At 48.0% G+C, this 18,437-nt stretch overlaps 1 protein-coding gene across 3 annotated transcripts in view; it reads left to right on the forward strand.

Annotated features, from left to right (window-relative positions):
• XDH (xanthine dehydrogenase) overlaps nt 1-17,434 on the forward strand; it is a 58,478-nt gene extending 41,044 nt beyond the window's left edge. For 2 of the 3 annotated variants that reach the window (XM_047852918.1, XM_047852920.1), the window contains 13 exons: nt 248-334; nt 4,287-4,478; nt 4,648-4,793; nt 5,576-5,657; nt 6,209-6,304; nt 7,587-7,715; nt 8,383-8,457; nt 9,959-10,011; nt 11,712-11,826; nt 12,846-12,911; nt 13,175-13,363; nt 14,656-14,832; nt 16,460-17,285. In XM_047852918.1, coding sequence (XP_047708874.1) covers nt 248-334; nt 4,287-4,478; nt 4,648-4,793; nt 5,576-5,657; nt 6,209-6,304; nt 7,587-7,715; nt 8,383-8,457; nt 9,959-10,011; nt 11,712-11,826; nt 12,846-12,911; nt 13,175-13,363; nt 14,656-14,832; nt 16,460-16,510 — 1,458 coding nt within the window. In that variant the 3' untranslated portion in view covers nt 16,511-17,285. Of the gene's footprint in view, nt 1-247; nt 335-4,286; nt 4,479-4,647; nt 4,794-5,575; nt 5,658-6,208; nt 6,305-7,586; nt 7,716-8,382; nt 8,458-9,958; nt 10,012-11,711; nt 11,827-12,845; nt 12,912-13,174; nt 13,364-14,655; nt 14,833-16,459 lie in introns of all 3 variants that reach the window. The other variant, XM_047852919.1, reaches the window with a different exon arrangement.
• The last annotated feature ends 1,003 nt before the right edge of the window (nt 17,435-18,437 follow it).

Genomic DNA, 18,437 nt, shown 5'->3' on the forward strand with positions numbered 1-18,437 from the left:
AGTGGTACTAGGTTCTAGGTAGAAGAAAGGGGGAGCGTGGGGAGAGGGTGTGTCCAGGGTTGAGGACCCATGGAGCGTCACTGGAGAGATGTCAGGTCCTCTCTGCTTCACCTGTTAGGTCCGGTGTCCTTATTTTCATGGTATGATGTCTTGTTCTTTCTGCTTCCTCCGGGTAGCATGAGTGGGAGGGGATGACTCAGGTTAGGCAGAGGAAAGGGACTATCGAGAACTCTCTCCTTTTCATCAGGTTGGCTTCATGAAGACTGGGAAGATTGTGGCTCTGAAGGTGGAGCATTACAGCAATGCGGGGAACACCCTGGATCTCTCCCAGAGTGTAAGTAGGGTGCACCCATGCCTCTGGGTGGGGGGTGACTGGGAGGTCACGGGCAGGCCCCACAGCCCCACAGGCATAGGTCTCCTCACTTCCTGCCTGGGATTATTGCAGTAGCCTCCCCGTTGGTCCCCACCTTGAGGCTCTCCACCCCTAGTTAAGCTCTAAAGCACAGAGATAATCCTATTACTTTTCTGATTGGAAATTCTTCCTTTGGGGTGCCGGGGTAGCTCAGTCAGTTAAGCATCATCGGATTTCAGCTCAGGTCATGATCTCACGGTCTGAGATGGAGTCCTGCATCCAAAAAAAAAAAAAAAAAAAAAAAAAAAAAATCATAGTAATAATAAAAAGAAAAGGAAATCCTTCCTTATTTTTCAGATATTTTGCCAAGCCAGCCAAGTCAGTTACAAAACTTTATGCAGGGTATGGTGACGTTGTATGTATGTGTCTGTAAGATGAATATACCTCTATTATAGATATAATGATGTACCTGGAAAATTCCAAAAGAACATATACTAAACAGTGATTGGATGGGATGAAGGGAGGGGCACTCATTGTCATTTTCTTTGTAACATATTTTTGTGATGTTTGAATTTTAAGTAATGAATTTCTTCTTTTTTTTGGTAACAGTTTCACTGAAATATACAATTTAAGGGTTTTTAGTAAATTTTAAGAATTATGTAACCATTATCATACTGTAGTTTTCGAACACTTCCATCACCTGAACGTGATCTCTTTCTATCACTCCCGTTCTCACCCCCTACCCAGCCCAGACATCCACCAATCTACTTTCTGTCTTTATAGATTCTCCTCTTGTAGTCCATTCATATAAATAGACTCTACACTGTGTAATCTTTTGTGTTCGGCTTTTTTTCTCAGGATTGATTATTTATTTATAGTTTTATTTATTTAAGTGATCTCTGCACCCAACATGGGGCTCAAACTCACAAGCCCGGGATCAAGAGTTGCACGCTTCTCTGACTGAGCCAGCCAGGTGCCCCTCAGGATAATGTTTTAAGATTCCTTAGTCCTTCATTCTTTTCTCTTGATAATATTTCATTATATGGATAGGCCATTTTTTGTTTTCTACTCACCACTTAAAATACTTTTGAGTTGTTCCCTGTTTTCAGCTTTTACGGGTAAGGCTACTTTGAACATTCTCATACTATCTTGTGTAGACATGAAATTTTGTTAATCTGTGTTAATTTTGTGTTAATTTTATTAATTTTGAAATTACCAGTTACCTTTGTAGTACTACTTTTTATAACTTTTTTAAATCCGAATTTTATAACCATACTAGGTACAAACGCGTAGATTTTTCTTATAAAAGTCAGTCAGACATTTCAGGGCAAACAGAAGTTCCTGTTAGTCCCCACTCCCCATGCCACTCCTCTTTGCTAGGGGCTAACTGGTTCCATTATAAAACTTCACACTTCAGATGCAGTGTAAAAACTGCTCAAAGAAAGCAACACATTTAGTCTTCTCACCATTTGCAACCTGGGCCTCTTCGTGTTGTAGGAAAAATCAGGTTGAAAGAGATACAGTGCTTGTCCCCAAAGATCTTAGAAGCTTTTAAATCCAATCCAGCGAACATTTATTGAGCGCCTAGGGTGGCAACATAAAGAATAGATGGCATTGTTTCTGCCCCAGGAAGTTCACAGTACGGTGGGGGAGACAGATAACAAAAGACAAAATGAGGTGTGCCTGGGTGGCTCAGTCGGTTAAGCGTCCGACTTCAGCTCAGGTCATGATCTTGCAGTTTGTGGGTTCGAGCCCCGCATCAGGCTCTGTGCTGACAGCTCAGAGCCTGGAGCCTGTTTCATATTCTGTGTCTCCCTCCCTCTCTCTGACCCACCCCTGTTCATGTTCTGTCTCTCTCTGTCTCAAAAATCAATAAACGTTAAAAAAAATTAAAAAAAAAGACAAAATGAAATAGAAGTACGAGTTAGAGTGCTAAGGGAAAGCAAAAACTGAATTAATTGAGACATACTCAAAACATCTAGGATGACTAAGACTAAAATAATCAAGGGTACAAAAAACAGCCTGTGAGAGAGAGAGAATATACATGGGGAAGTAAACCAAACCCAAAATGAAACGAACAAATAAAAGCTGCCATTGATCTCATCAGGAAGATGAGTTATTACACCTTCAAGAAAGAATAGGAGGCCATAAACAAGAAGCATTTGGAGAATAAAAACTAACTCTGGTGAGATAAAACTCTGAAAGCAAAAGGGTTGAAAGACACTTCAGCAAATCTCTCCAAACAAAAGAAAAAAAATACAGAAAAATTGGAAAGAAAATACTACGAAATTCGAGGACTAGTCCAGGAGACCCAAACGATAGAAATTTCAGAGAGAAAGAATGGAAACAAGAGAGAGGAGGAAACTATCAGGAAGTAACTCAAGAAATCTCCCCAAACTATGGAACTAGAGAGTGTTATGCTAAGTGAAATGAGCCATACAGACAAAGACAGATACCATATGGTTTCACTCTTATGTGGATCCTGAGAAACTTAACAGAAACCCATGGGGGAGGGGAAGGAAAAAAAAAAAAAAGAGGTTAGAGTGGAAGAGAGCCAAAGCATAAGAGACTCTTAAAAACTGAGAACAAACTGAGGGTTGATGGAGGGTGGGAGGGAATGGAGGGTGGGTGATGGGTATTGAGGAGGGCACCTTTTGGGATGAGCACTGGGTGTTGTATGGAAACCAATTTGACAATAAACTTCATATATTGAAAAAAAAAAGAAATCTCCCCAAACTAATGGGCATACAGTTTAAGATTAAAAGAGCCCATCCAGTAACAAGCACAATGAAGGAAAATAGAACTATGCTAAGTTATATCACTGTGACTTGGAGAAACCTGGAGATAAAGATTTTACAACTTGCAGGGAGGAGAAAAACACAACTATTTCCAAGAACTGGAAAGACATCGATTGGATTTGTCAATACTGGAGAGCTCGAATGCACTACCAAAATGCCTTCAGAATGTTGAGGGAAACTGGAAAACCTAATTCCAACCAAGAATCCTATATATATCCAAATCATTAGTTAAGGGTAAGAGTAGAAGAAAGACATTTCAGACATGCAAGTTTCAAAAATGTACCCCATGAAGTATTTGACTCTTTAAACTACTTGACATACAAATTCAATGGGAAAAGAAACTGCTTTAAAAAGAATTCAAGGGTGCCTGGGTGGCTCAGTCGGTTAAGCGTCTGACTTTGGCTCAGGACATGATCTCGTGGTCCGTGAGTTCGAGCCCTGCATCAGGTTCTATGCTGACAGCTCTGAGCCTGGAGCCTGCTTCAGATTCTGTCTCCCTCTCTCTTCCCCTCCACCACTTGTGCTCTCTCTATCATTCAAGAAAATAAATAAACATTAAAAAAATTAAAAATAATTCATAAAATCACCTCTTTTCTCTTCTTTTCTTTTCTTTTCTTTTCTTTTCTTTTCTTCTTATCTTCCTTTTTTTATAGAGGCAACTGACCAGTCCTAACTGGGGAGTCTGGGAAGGGCTTCCCCAGGGAGGAACTGAATGAGGATGTTAGTAGATGGGAAAGGTGAAGGGGAGGGTGGGCATGTCAGGTGAGAGTAACATGTAGTCAGAAGAGAGGAAAAAATATATTGGGGAAAAGTCATAAAGAGTCTTGAGTTCCATGCTGAAAGATGTATGAACTTTACTCCGAAGAGATTAAGTGCCATTTTTAGGCAAGAGGTTGACACGAAACGACCTTATGTTGTAGTTTGAGGCAGAGATTAGAGGAGGGAGAGACACAGAGGCCAGGAGCCCAGTAAGGAGTCTGTTGCAGTACCAGAGAAGAAATAATTTGGGCCTGAGGAGGAGCAGTGACCAGTGGGGCTGGAAAGGCAAGGATGGGTGCAGCCCTCAACATCCCTTTCTTGAGGAGCCAATGAAATCGGTGCACTGCTGTCTCCCATTTTGGTTTCCTCTGCTGCAGATAATGGAACGAGCTCTCTTCCACATGGACAACTGTTATAACATCCCCAACATCCGTGGCACTGGGCGGATGTGCAAGACCAACCTGCCCTCCAACACGGCTTTCAGGGGCTTTGGGGGGCCCCAGGGAATGTTCATTGCTGAGCATTGGATGAGTGAAGTCGCAGTGACCTGTGGGCTGCCGGCAGAGGAGGTAAGCTGGGAATTTGGTGGCACAGGTTAACCTACTTTGAGGGGACATTGGCTTTGTGTCTTGGGCATCTCCCATGGGGGCAGAGGAGAGGGGTTGGATCCTTAACTTTAGGTTGTATCCGTTCATCTCTTGCCACCAACAAGGCCTCAGTGTCTCTCTCCTTGCAAAGGTGCGAAGGAAAAACATGTATAAGGAAGGGGACCTGACCCACTTCAACCAGAAGCTTGAGGGGTTCACCTTGTCCAGGTGCTGGGAGGAATGCCTAGCAAGCTCTCAGTATCATACCCGGAAGAGGGAGGTTGACAAGTTCAACGAGTAAGCACCGGGAGGGGAGGAGTCTGATATTCTGGCATTCTCTCGGGTTTCATATTGTACAGCACATTTGTGATACTCATAATACCAAGCTAGTAAGGTGCTTGAGGGTGTTGAGTTTGCTGACCCACTCCCAGCCATCTCTTTAAGATACTCAAATGATTTGTTCAGCCTGGGGGCAGATGGGCATATACAGCCTGCACTCAGTATCATAGCCCATCGATATAGTTCACCTTTACACTCATCTGCTGTTGGAGCACACCAGCCGAGGACTAAGAACACCACAGTGATGCAGCGGCCTCTAGCATGAATCTATCACTGTGACCTTACAGTCACTCCATTTTCTTAGGCCCCAGTTTCAACATCTGTAAAATGGGGGTAATTACACCGGCCCTCTTTCCTCACTAAGTTACCCAGAAAACCAAACAGAAAGCACAGAGGAAGTGTTACCACTATCATCAGTGAGTGTCATAAGTGACTGTCTTCCCTGGTACAGTCACAGCACCCTGACTCTGTTTGAGCTCCACTCGGGGAGGAAGTTTTGATACTTTCAAGTGCAGACCCTCAGGGATGGGTCCTCCTTCAGCGCAGCTGAAGAACACAAATTGCACCCCTTTTTCATTTGGTTTGCCCAACTGGGGCACAACTCAGTTATGATAAGTACCATGTGGGCAGCTCCAAGGATGCCTTGTTCCAACTTTACAAAGATGTTGACTGAAACTACATCTGAGCTGACACAACCATGATAGAAAATGTTCTATGAGAATCTTCCTTTTTTTCTCCAGGGAGAATTGTTGGAAGAAGAGAGGGTTGTCCATAATTCCTACCAAGTTTGGAATAAGCTTCACTGTTCCTTTTCTGAATCAGGTAATTGTCTTGTATAATTTTGTGCCTCTCCACTGGGCTGGGGCCCCATTTCCCCCTCTGTCTGCACTATCACATGGGAAAGGCTGTTGTGGCTGGTGCCAGAGCAGAGTGGAGGGGCTCTCTGCTGTTTAAATGGACTTGAACTTGCATATCCCTATTTGTCCAGGATGTCACAGGTCAGTGAGGGCAGCACGGGACTCAGAGATCTGGGGTCAACTCTCAGGTCTCCTTCTTCCTGACTGAAGGGCTACAGACAGCTACTCTGCCTTTCTGATCCTATGGCTTCATCTAAGAATGAGCACAAAGACATTTGACCTCCTTCCCTCTGTGGAAGACACACAGAAAGAGAGAGAGTGGAAATTTTTTGGGAACTGTTGAAGGGCTACATGATTAAATCACAAGATTCACGGTGCTTTAATTTGAGTCTGAGGCTTTAATCCAAATGCTGCTTCCAGTTTTCTTTCTCCTGGGCTCCAGAAATATTGGCCCCAAGCATCTGGCTGAGTTAGGATTGACCCAATTTTGTGTTTGGAATCCTTCTCTTCCTGTAGGCAGGAGCCCTGGTTCATGTGTATACAGATGGCTCTGTGCTGCTGACCCATGGAGGCACTGAGATGGGCCAAGGCCTTCACACCAAGATGGTCCAGGTGAGCAGCCTGCACATGGGGGGGTCCTCTCTGACATCATGGTGTCCACGTGAGGGAGGACGCTATGAGCAAATGAGCAGCGGCACACCTTAGAAGCAGAAGCCGCCTCAACTGTGGTCGGTCCCGGGTCCGCTGCCCATATATGTGTGACCTTGGGCAAGTCTTCTCCCCTCTCGGCCTCTGTGTCTTCCTCTGTGCAAAGCGGTTGGCCGGGTGACCACTCAGGTCACTTCCGTTACCCACATTCTAGGGCCGTGGGGTTGTGTTGGTTTACAAGTTGCTCGGGAGCTTCTTGGGAGTAATCTGAAACTGGCCCCTGTACTCAGAGGGCAGAGGCAGACAGAAAAAAGAGGCCCAGGTTGGCAGGTCACAGTTTTAAGATGCAAAGGGAACTTACCTGAGAGGCTTGCCTTGGGTGGCAGCAAGACAAATGGATCCCTACCCCCGCCCACCATATCTTAAAAGTTTGTAGGGAGAGAGGCCTCAACTGGGTTTAGCCAAGGTACTGTGCAGGTGTTCTCAATCCCACGTCATCATCTCGAGGCTGTGTCATAGAAGCAGCCCCTGGGAGCCAGAAAGGCAAGCAGAACCCACATTCCAAGGACAGGGGAAGTGGTGAGGAGCCTCTGATCCTTTGAGTCAGGCTCATGGTCAACTGGTGGTCACATTTAAAACAAATAAAAGGTTATTTATTTATTTTGAGAGAGATAGAGCATGAGCAGGGGAGGGACTAAGAGAGAGGGAGAGAGAGTTCTGCACTGTCAGTGTGCAGAGCCTGACTTGGGGCTTGAACTCATGAACTGTGAGATCATGACCTGAGATGAAACCAAGAGTAAGACGCTTAACCAACTGAGCCCCCAGGGAGCCCCCCGGTAGGTCACATATTTTTGGTGACCTTCCCTAACACTATGTAAGAGGCTGTGTTGTGTGTATAAAGGTTTCCCCCACACAGAGGAGCTAGGATGTTGGAACTGGAGTAGAGTTGGAACACCTGCTTAGCTCACGGACTGGCCAGAGTGGATTTTTTAAAAAGCCAAGCTTAGCTTTAAAAGGCACTGCTAGTCACCATTAGGATTATGAATTTTTTTATGCAACAAAATCACTCCATAATGTTCTGCCTCAAATTGAGACAGATATAAGAACATCCCAGTCTCAATAGGCTTATAGCTTATAAAATTATTTTATTGCCTGTAATGGTGAACGTGAAACGGTCTTGGGGAGAAGGCAACCAAGCCTCATGCCAAGCCTTTCCTGAGAAAGTGATGTTGTCTCCTTTTCTCAGGTGGCCAGCAGAACACTGAAAATCCCCACCTCTAAGATTTACATCAGCGAGACAAGCACGAACACCGTGCCTAACACCTCTCCCACAGCTGCCTCTGTCAGCACTGACCTCAACGGACAGGCCGTCTATGTAAGGAGCCTGGGGAGCCAGCAGAGCTGAGGGCCAGTCAAGTGCTTTGGGCCCACAGAGCTACCTGGGGTGGAAGCTGGAATGGTCCTTATAGGCTCTTTGGCTGTGGCCATGCCTTTGGCTGTCTTATCCAAGAGAATGCTGTTCCTCCCAATACCAAGTTGAAAGAGAGGCCTAAAAGCCACAATCACTTCTGTCAAAATCAAGAAGGATGAGTGTAGGATGGGGAGGAGATTTGGAGGGTCCCAGGGGGCATTCTGGAAAGACATACTCCCCAGTGTTAGAACTGGCCACAAGACCATGGACTGAAATTGGAATTCGTATTTGCAGCTGGCCGGGTCCCACCAACTTACTTCTCTTTCCACATAGGGGTTGTAATTAACAGAGGAGTTTGATGGGAGAAGTCAGTTCCTTTGGGTTCCCTCAAATATTTCATCTTCTGTAGCCTAAGAACTGGTGTTCTCCCAGCAAGGGCCAATGCCAGTTCCTGTGGCAGGGTCCTGGAGTGGAAGCCACCCAGTCATTCTTAAGACGGTGGCAAGACTATTTGAGTGGCACCTTGGGCACAGCATTACTTGGAGGTAGCCTTGCTGAGGCCCTTGGGGTTTGGCCTGGGCCAGGAAATACGGAAGACTGATATGTCTGGTGTGTGGGCATGTGTTCTTAGGAAGCTTGTCAGACCATTCTGAAAAGGCTGGAACCCTTCAAGAAAAAGAATCCCAGTGGCTCCTGGGAAGACTGGGTAAGTCTGAGCTGATCCAACGTGCTTTTGAAGAGGAGAGAAATTAAAGGCAGGTTCTCTGTCCCTGCCGCAGCAGGAATAGGTCACGATCTAGGCCCAGAGGCCGAGAAGCTGAGTGGTCCGTAGGGTTTCACAGCACAAGTAAATGCTCCACCTTGCTGGGCCCCTTTCTCCATGGTTTTCATAGTGGAGGGAAGGCACTGGAGGAAAACTTCTGAGCCAGGATCTTGACAACCCCATGGCGACTGGGGGTTTGGCTGCCCTGAGCCTGAGAAGGTAGGGCAACTGCTGAAGGTGCCTGACTCGGGCCTGGTTCCATACCCCGCTTGTCCTGAGGCTTGAGGAGTCTGGTTTTCCTCAAACCTGCTCTCTGAGGGCTGGTTCACAGCACTTCCCCTTCCTCAGCTCTGGAGTCTGGGTCCACTGAGGCTCCATCTGTGAAGGAGAGGGGAAAAAGACATTTCCCAAGAGTTTATATCCTTCCTGTGGTTTTACAAGTGGCAGGCAAGCCACTCTTCTCATCACAAGAATGAGCCCAGTTCTCTGGTTTCTGGTTTGGTGCCTGTGTGTCGGGAACCCTCAGAGGGAAGCGTTAAGGAAGTCTGTCTCTGGGGGCAGGCGGGGGGCTTCATCTCTTCCAACAAGCAGACATCTCAGTGGCAGCCCTGCTTTACCATCTCCCAGAGTAGAGTTGGGGTGGGAAAGTGAGCACAGTGGGAACATAGAAACTGAGCCCACACCTGACCCACCTCAGATTGTACTAGTCTCCCTCCATAGACTCAAAGAAAATAAGCTATTTTTCTCAGACCCACTCACCTTACTGTGCCGCACGTGACCTCTACTTCCCTTCCTACACTCACAGATACCGCACACATAAATACCCCATGAATGTAGGTTGACTTTGGTAGTTTGGATTTTTAGCATGGAGACCCAGAGAGGCAAACTTGAGCTGGCCGTTGAGGGGAGAAAATTATTGGGACAAGTACAATGCAGGAACCACACGAATGGAGGTGCAGAGGTGTGGGGACAAGGAAGGACTAAAATACATCAGTATGGCTGGCATGGCGATGACGCGTGGGCAACATAAAGCCAGAGAGAGGATTGGGGTCCTTAATGTGAATCATTTGCTCTATGGACAGTGGGGAGTCAGCCAAAGTTGTAGAGTAGGGGAGTGATGTAGGCAGTATGGTATGTTAAGATGCTCACTGTGATTGGGTTGGGCTACCTGGCAGCGTGGGGAGGCTACGTGATGGGGGAAGACCAGTTAAGAGGCTACTGTAGCCCCCCAGGCTTCCAATGGCGGGGACCTAGTGCAGGTGAGAGCACAGTGTGGTCACCCAGTGCAGTGAGAATGTGAGGCAGGGTGTGGAAGCGAGGACCACCGGTACAAATAGTTGGTCAGCTTCCGGAGGAGGAGGGGAAGCTCATGAAATCTTAGTGCTGGGTCAGGGATTCTGGCACCCATGCTAAGCCCTTCCTGTTGTCTCTTTCCTCTCCTCAGGTCACAGCTGCCTACCTGGACGCAGTGAGCTTGTCTGCTACCGGGTTTTATAAGTAAGGACAATGCTGCTGTCACCCACCTCACAAACTGTGGTCATCCTAGCCTCTGAAGTCCCTTCCCGCACCAAATGCTGTCAGCCTTTGGTCAGGAGAGAGCAGTCCCACCGAGACGCTTCAGTGGACTTGTGTCAATTTCAATTGAAAGATGCTCTGAAATACCTGGCATTGCCAACCTATGTGCCAACGAGGCAAAAGCATGAGCTGCCATTAAGAGAAGACCTGTGTTCTAGTTCTGGTCTTAAAGTGTACCATTCCATTTGGAGAAATGAGGGATTCTCTCTGAGCCCTTTTCCTCATTTACGACGTGGTGGGACCATCCTCCCTCGGCATTCCCCTAGACCCAGGGCTGTCTGCTGTGTGGCGTTACCCTTGTGTGTTAGTTACTCTGCTGTGTGCGTTGGCTTTCTTTACGGAGGCTTTCCTGGGACAGAAAGAGAGAAGATTTAGAACACGTGGTCTCGTTCCAAAGCGCAGAGTTCAGGGGAACTTGACGTGGGACTTGGAAAAGAGCACACGCCTTCTGCTACTTTGAACTCCAGTAACAGTACGAAGAGCTAGAGACCCCGCCCAGTTGATGTAAAGGCTGGAAGAAGATGCGATCCAATTTGCTATCTCCCATAATGTTCTAGTTTTCTCTGGAGAATTTAATTAGGACCTTTTCTTTCACAGATCAGTGGGTTTGGAAAAATAGTTCAGTATGCATTTTAGGCAAGGTCACGTTTTGCCAGTGCTCCCTGGGTTATGTGACATTTGACCTGCACAGGCAGAGATTAGAGCAGATGTTCTTGACGTTCTCATTCTGTTGTCAGAGTTGGTAAGACTGGGTAGGATACAGGAACACCCAGGTGAAGATGATGACCTCAGAGGTCAAAGGAGGTGGTGGGTTCTCCTGGGAGAAGCCTTTTCCCTCAGCTCTGAGTTGGTTTTGTTTTCATGCAGATTCCAATCCCCTCAGCTCACGTTATTTCTGTGTCATGCGTAGAAAAACAGAGGGGCAGAGTACTGTGAACTCCAGGTGGGAGAATATGCACGCACACACGTGTGGCTCGTGTGAACTTGGAATTGTATAAGATACTCAGGATCAAAGAAGAATAACGTAGAAGAGAGCATCTGCTTTTATGAATAGCACTTTCCCCGAATCATTTGTTGACAGCGAGAAGGGGCCAGTAGCCGAGGAGAAATGCAGGCAAGGGGTTAAAGGTACACCCAGGCTGACATGAGATGCTGACCTTAACTCTCCCCTGGAGAAAGGTGAGCAGCCCAGGAGGTGGCACGGGCAGGGGCTTTGGTTCTGAGAACTTGAACTCTAATCCAACAGTTCCTTTGGGTGTGGTTTTCGTGTCCTTCGTGAGCTTGGGCAAATGTGCCACCTGCTTCTACCACATAGAGGAGGGCACACGGATACTATACACCCCTGGGCTGTACAGAAGGCGTCACATAAGGGCCATTGGCAGATCCTAGCAGACATGAGGCAAGAAACTCTGGAATACCTGGGTTTCATTAACAGGTCCAAAATATTAAAAACACGTGGACTCTTTTGAAGGGCAGCTGAATGAAAAAATAAAACCTGTGGAGTCTTAGGATTTTGTGGGACAAACTGTGTGTGTGTGTGTGTGTGTGTGTGTGTGTGTGTGTAGGTGGGGGGGGCATGTTAATCTTAATACATATGCAGTGTTTTCTGTTGTCTCCTCCAGAACACCCAGCCTTGGCTACAGCTTTGAGACGAACTCTGGGAATCCCTTCCACTACTTCAGCTATGGGGTGGCTTGCTCTGAAGTGGAAATCGACTGCTTAACAGGGGATCATAAAGTAAGAAGTTTGCAAAATCTTAGTACTAAGTTAGGGGAAAGAGAAGAGAAACAAGTGAGTTGCAAACATCAAGAACCAATAGAGACACACTTTCTGGCTGGGAGAATAATGTGTGATGTCACAGCCTGGCAAACTTCCGACGAAGGACCAGAGAGTAAATATTTGAGGCTTTCTGGGCCACAAAGACTCTGCCTCAACTACTCAATTCCATCACTGTAGCACAAGATCAGCCATAGATGTATGCAAACAAATGGGCATGGCTGTGTTCCAGTATGATGTGATTTGTGCACACTGAATGTGAATTTCTCCTAGTTTTCACATGTCGCGACATATTCTTATTTTTGTCAGTCATCTAAAACCGTAAACACCATTGGAGCACCTGGGTGGCTCAGTCGGTTAATGTCCGGCTTGGGCTCAGGTCATGATGTCACGGTTGATGGATTTGGACCCCACATTTGGCTCTGTGCTAATAGCTCAGAGCCTGGAGCCTGCTTCAGACTCTGTGTCTCCCACTCTCTCTATCCCTGCCCTGCTCGTACTCTGTCTCTCTCTCTCTCACAAATAAAACATTCCAAAAATTGTAAGAAAACGTAAACACCATAATTAGCTCACAGGGCCTACAAAAACAGGGCACAGACTGGAATCAGCCTGTGGAATGCAGTTTGTTGTCCCCTTCCTTACACTATCTGTCCAGACTCAGGTTCCAAGTCCCAGGAGCCTGGGAACCAGCCTTCCTGCTCATGGGTGTGTGTGTGTGTGTGTCCACAGTTCCTTCTGATCTCCTGAAGAGTGTGGCCACTCCCTTCCCCTGCCTAGTGGTCACAGACTCAAACCTTGGCATTCACGATACCAGTGCAGACTGACAGGGATAGGAGCACCCTGCCTGAGCATGCCCGGGGCACGCTGCTTCTGAAAGTCCTATCTGGGTTGACACAATAATTTAAGGGTCACTGAGCCCCATCTATCATTCCGCACATTCCTTTCTTCTCACACGGATTGTATTTTGCCATCCACTTTAGAACCTCCGCACAGATATTGTCATGGATGTCGGCTCCAGTCTGAACCCTGCCATTGATATTGGACAGGTAAGGCACATGGGTGACCAGGGTGGTCATGGACTTGGCCAACCTTCAGTGCTAATGCCTTCGCTCTGCCTACACCACTGCCTGGCGAAGGCCCAGATAGCTGATCCCAGGTCGGGCAGGAGCCAGCTGGGCTGTCTGCAGAGGGCTGTTTTCAGCTTCTTTCCACACCCACTCCCCGTGGGGCTTGGCGCCTATTGTGGGAAGCGGTATCCGTCCTTGGGGAGGGGTAGGCAGAGTGGCCACGGTCTCTGTCTGGCCTGCAGGTAGAAGGGGCGTTTGTCCAGGGCCTTGGCCTGTTCACCCTGGAGGAGCTGCACTACTCCCCGGAGGGGAGCCTGCACACCCGTGGCCCCAGCACCTACAAGATCCCTGCGTTTGGCAGCATCCCCAGTGAGTTCAGGGTGTCGCTGCTTCGTGACTGTCCCAACAAGAAGGCCATCTATGCGTCCAAGGTACTGTTGCCCTGGGTCTGCACTGTAGGAGGACATGGGGTAAGACCCACCTACCGCGTGGGTCTGCAGGGGGCTTGTCTGGAAGAGACCAGGGTGCTTGACACGAGTTTTGGCGAGGATGGTGGAGCGATGGTCAGTCCCTGCCTGGGAAAAAGAAAACTGGGATGACACCAGCTCTGTGTGGTCAAAGCCAGCTCCTTTGGGCGCACTCGGAGAAATGCCTTTAATCCAGTCCTGTAGGTCAAGTCCTGACTGACATCTATGTCTCAGGTGTGCATCTTGAGCTTGGTCCTAAAGAGGACCCCACAGGTACACACCCCTCCCTGTTATCCCTTAAAAATAGCACATTCACTGCAGATGGGGCAATACTTCTGTGCAAACTCTTGTGCCTCCTTCAGTGGCTGGCACCTGACTTGAAACTCGATCTGCATGCCTCAAGGATTAGAATCATCCCTTATTTCCTCCCGGTCCCCAGTAATTATGAAAAATGGTTGAAAATCCCATAAGCTGATTGATACAGTCCTAATCAAAGAAGGAAAACATGTAATCACTTGTAACCAGTGAAACATACCCATTTGTTCCTTTCATGTTTTACTTCACCGTGGTTGGGTCTGGGACACTTTGTGATCTCGCCATCGACTCTCACGCTTTAGCATGCCTTGGGATCACTGCAGGCTCATGAAAAAAATACATTTTGGTGAGACCTGTCCCTAGAAATTTGATTCAGGAGGGCTGGAGTAGGACCCTGCAACATGGAATTTTAATAAGCATCTCTAGTGTTTTTGATACATGGAATTTCTGGTCAGTGCTTTGGGGGAACAAAACCAACTCTGCTAGAAAATGTTCAATTCCTATTGGTCGTGATGCCTAGATTCCAGACGACGCTGTAAGTATAATTAGGGTGCCTACAAGTATAATTAAGGTGCCTGTAAATGTGGGTGTCAGAGTTGCAGGTAGAGGATTCCCCCAGCCTTATAACTGCGAGGAAAGGGTCCAAATTCATGTCAGACACTTTGTCCATAAAATATAATTATTTAAAACAGCTTTGAATGGTACATTTTTTTGCATGGTGTCATCAGAGAAAAGTGACACAGTAAGAGTTGAGAATGCCATCGAGGTTGAGTCATTTACCAGATTGATTGTTCTCAGCCCTGAAGAATTATGAGCAGCCTTCCTGTCTTGCTGGCCGTGGCCCGCTGGGGCTGGCTGGGGTTCCTGGCATCTCCAGCCCTCCTGGCGCAGAGGCTGGGGTCCTGTTGCCTGACTCCCTGTCCTGCGCTCTGTCCGCCCAGGCTGTCGGCGAACCGCCCCTCTTCCTGGCAGCCTCCATCTTCTTCGCCATCAAGGATGCCATCTGTGCAGCTCGAGCTGGGAACCCGGATTGTAAGACGAAGAAGCTTTTCCAGCTAAACAGCCCCGCCACCCCGGAGAAGATCCGCAACGCCTGCGTGGACCAGTTCACCAGGCTGGTATGAGGCCCCTCGAGCACCCACTCCGTTGGGGGGAGGCCGGGCAGAGGCAGCCCATGCAGAGAGGAGAGCGGGATGCCAGGCTCTCTGTCCACTGGGCAGCCTTGGGTCCTCGCTGCCTTCCTTGTGCCGTTGAGGCACCCCCTCGATCTTGCTGGAAAAGAGCAAGAAATGAAGTTTGTAGCTGGGCTTTCTTAGAGGAAAGAGGGCTCTTTGGTGCACAGCTGTCAACCACAGATTTAATTTTTTCCCTTGAAGATGAGGGTGATGGGTAACCGTCCAGAAGAGCCTAGTCTTTAGCGTCCATCACTAGCACTTTGGGGACCCTTCTTTGCGAAAGCCACCGTGTGAGTGCTGTGGAGACAGAGACAAAAAGCGGAGTTAAGGAATTGATTAGATGCACCACGTTCGTTCTGCGATGACTACATGCCATACCGATGCTGGCACACACGGATGCCCACAGAGACTTTGTGGTCTTTTAGGAAACCAGCTAATTGTATTTTGCGGTGGCTGGTTACGACTTTAGTGTATGTAGCAGCATGTAGGAGGAATTCTATGGTCTTTGGACCATGGGAAGCGCTTCCATGATACTTGTAGTGCACAATGCCTGGCCACAGAGGACCATGCAGGGACAGGTTCTTCCCCTGTTGCCTCTGAGTTGTGCTGAAGTGGGCTCCGCCCACACAGGACCCTCCAACTGCCTTTGCAACAGCAGCCTCTGTTGAGTTAGCAGAGCCAGATTCTTCCTGATAACCCAAGTTGGATTTCCTCCTGGGTATTTGTGGAAGATTTGTTGGGCCTTTTTGGTTTAGAGGTGAAATGGGTACTCGTGGACCAAAAGGGTTCCAGGCATGGGAGGTTGCGGGAGAGTCTTGAAAGCAGGCCAATCTGCCTTTTCAGGCTCAGCACCAAGGGTGAGGGAGACCGAGGGGTCCCCAGGTAGGCCACTGTCATCTGCCAATAGCTTTAGCTGTGGGGTAAGACCACCAGACCACGTGTCGAGTTTCCAGGCAGTGAGGATGCCCACAACTCTGCAGCAACCTTCCCACAGCCCAGAACCTTCTCACCATGGCCACATGCTGACAGTTTCCCAAACCCCTTCCCCGGGAGATGAGGTGCTGCCTGGCTCCCGATAAGCTTACCCAGGTGGCCAAGTTAGCTCCTTGAAAAGAGTCTGATGCAGAACTCATTGATTTAATGAAGCCCTCCAGGTCTGGGACCTAAAGCACAGATTCTGACCCAAGCCCCTTTGCTCTGTTATAACACACCAGTGAGTTAAATCCCTGCAGCAGGTTTGCATGAGTAACTGATTCTATGACCCAACCATGATTTCAGGGACTGTGTGTAGCACGTGTGAAGGGACTACTTCCGTATTTGGTCATTCCTGTGGCTTCGGGGCCTACTAGAGTGCCTCCCACATGGGAAGTGCTTGGCGAAACTAAAGGAATGGCTAGGCAGTTAGGGGGCCCTGCCCTGTGGGCACTCCCAACATCTGAGACTGCAGAGGGATGGCTGGCCTTGGAATGGTGGCCGGCAGTGGCGGGAGGTGGCATGGGCATCTGAGTGGGCAATGTGTCCTGTGCTATGGGAAGACCCTGGTGATGAGTTTTGTATCATTCTTTCCTAGTGTGTCACTGGCACTGCAGAAAGCTGTAAGCCCTGGTCTGTGAGGGTCTGACGACAAAGCCCCCAGCAGAGGCTGCTTATTATGCGTGGGAGTTTCCATGGAGCATGAGACATGCCTGCAGAACATGATCTATACATGTCATGGGGTGGCGGTGCTGTGAGTCATCAGGATGATGTGTGGAAGCACACGGAATGCATTGGAAGATTTTGTTTTGTTTTCGCTGAAGATTTTGATCAAAAATATGGTTTGCAAACATAATGATAAGCAAATTCAGAACTCTGAGGCTACGTGGCTAATATGCAATGGGAATCTTTGTATGTCTGCTTTAATCATGTATGTCTAATAGGTGTACGTGCTGTGTCCCAGCTCACAGGCCAGGCTGTATAGCCTCAGGTGCTGACAGTGTCTGTCCTTCAAAGAAGGTGCCCCCCCAGCCTCCGGAAGCTTCCATCCTAAACCAGAAAGTCTTCCCTTCAAACCAATGAACATCACATTATAACCGCTGACCCATAGTCAACTTTGCAATGGGACAGTGGGGTGAGATTCAAATCCCTAGCCACCTTTGATCATTGAAGAGAATAGACACTGAAACGAATTCAAGGTTAATCTAACCTTGTTCAGCGGCAGCAAGGAAATTATTCTATACCATCCAAAGCCGACCAACACATTTACTGAGCACCTACAATGTGCTAGGTTTCTTTCTCTTCCCCTTTGTACAGTAAAAGAAATCAGGTTTAAAATGTTTCACTTGAGGGGCTCCTGGGTGGCTCAGTTGGTTAAACGTCTGATTCTTGATTTCGGCTCAGGTCATGATGTCACGGTTCGTCAGATCAAGCCCCGCACCGGGCTCTGTGCTGACAGTGCACAGAGCCTGATTGGGATATTCTCCCTCTCTCTCTCCCTCTGTCTCTGCCTCTCCCATGTGCGTGTTCTCTCTGTCTCTCGAAACCAATAAACTTTATAAAAAATTAAAAATCTTCATTCGTTGCCAGAGTAATTTCCATTTAGAAATCATGCTATCAAGATCAACCCGAAGAATCACAGTCAAGAAGCCTGGGTTCTCATCCCAGCGGCGTCTCTATCTGTGTGACCTCAGTCTGTCACTTCTCTTTTCTGTGCTTTTCCTTACTCTAGAAGGAAAGAACTGGACTGGACTAATCTCTAAGGCCTTCCCTGGCTCTGAAAGTCTATAAATATACGACCCGAAAACTCCAGTTACATAAGGGATCTGCAGCTATCAGAGACATGGCTCCCTTACTGTGATGTGACATCTGGGCTTATTGAACTCTGCTTCGATTCTCCCAAGTTCTAGAACTTGGTAAAGAGCACAGGAGAGGAGCAAGCATCCCTCTAGCTGTTCCCACAGGTGATTTCGTCGCTGTATGGTGCTGGGTGAACGATGTGACATCATCCTGCGCCTTCACTGCTCCAAACACCCAACCTTGTCCCAGATGGGGCCATGGCTCTGGCCATGGAGGGAGAAGAGGGGAAACCATACAGTTGAGCCCAGCGCTTGATGCCACTAAGAAATGAAACGGTCGACTGGTTGGCATGTGAGAAATGCTTATTAACCATCATGATCTCACCAAATGAGAATATCTGCCATATCTTAGCGAGTCTTCATTTCTAGAGAATGCAGGCACACAAAACAGTCACACACGTGCCCACACACTACACACACACACTTTCTTACAAAATTCCTTTCCTCAGAATAGTCTAGATATGCCAGCCATGTTATAGCACAGTTAAAAGTGAGGAACATTTCCAGACTTTCGGCAAGATGGCGGCTTAGGAGGACGCTGGGCTCACCGCACGTCCTGCTGATCACTTGGATTCCATCTACACCTGCCTAAATAACCCAGAAAACAACAGAGGATTAGCAGAACGGAGTCGCCGGAGCCAAACGCAGACGAGAGGCCTGCGGAAGAGGGTAGGAAGGGCGGCGAGGCGGTGCGCGCTCCAAGGACTGGCGGGAGGG

Source organism: Prionailurus viverrinus, chromosome A3 (genome assembly GCF_022837055.1).
Source record: "Prionailurus viverrinus isolate Anna chromosome A3, UM_Priviv_1.0, whole genome shotgun sequence".
NCBI lineage: Eukaryota > Metazoa > Chordata > Mammalia > Carnivora > Felidae > Prionailurus > Prionailurus viverrinus.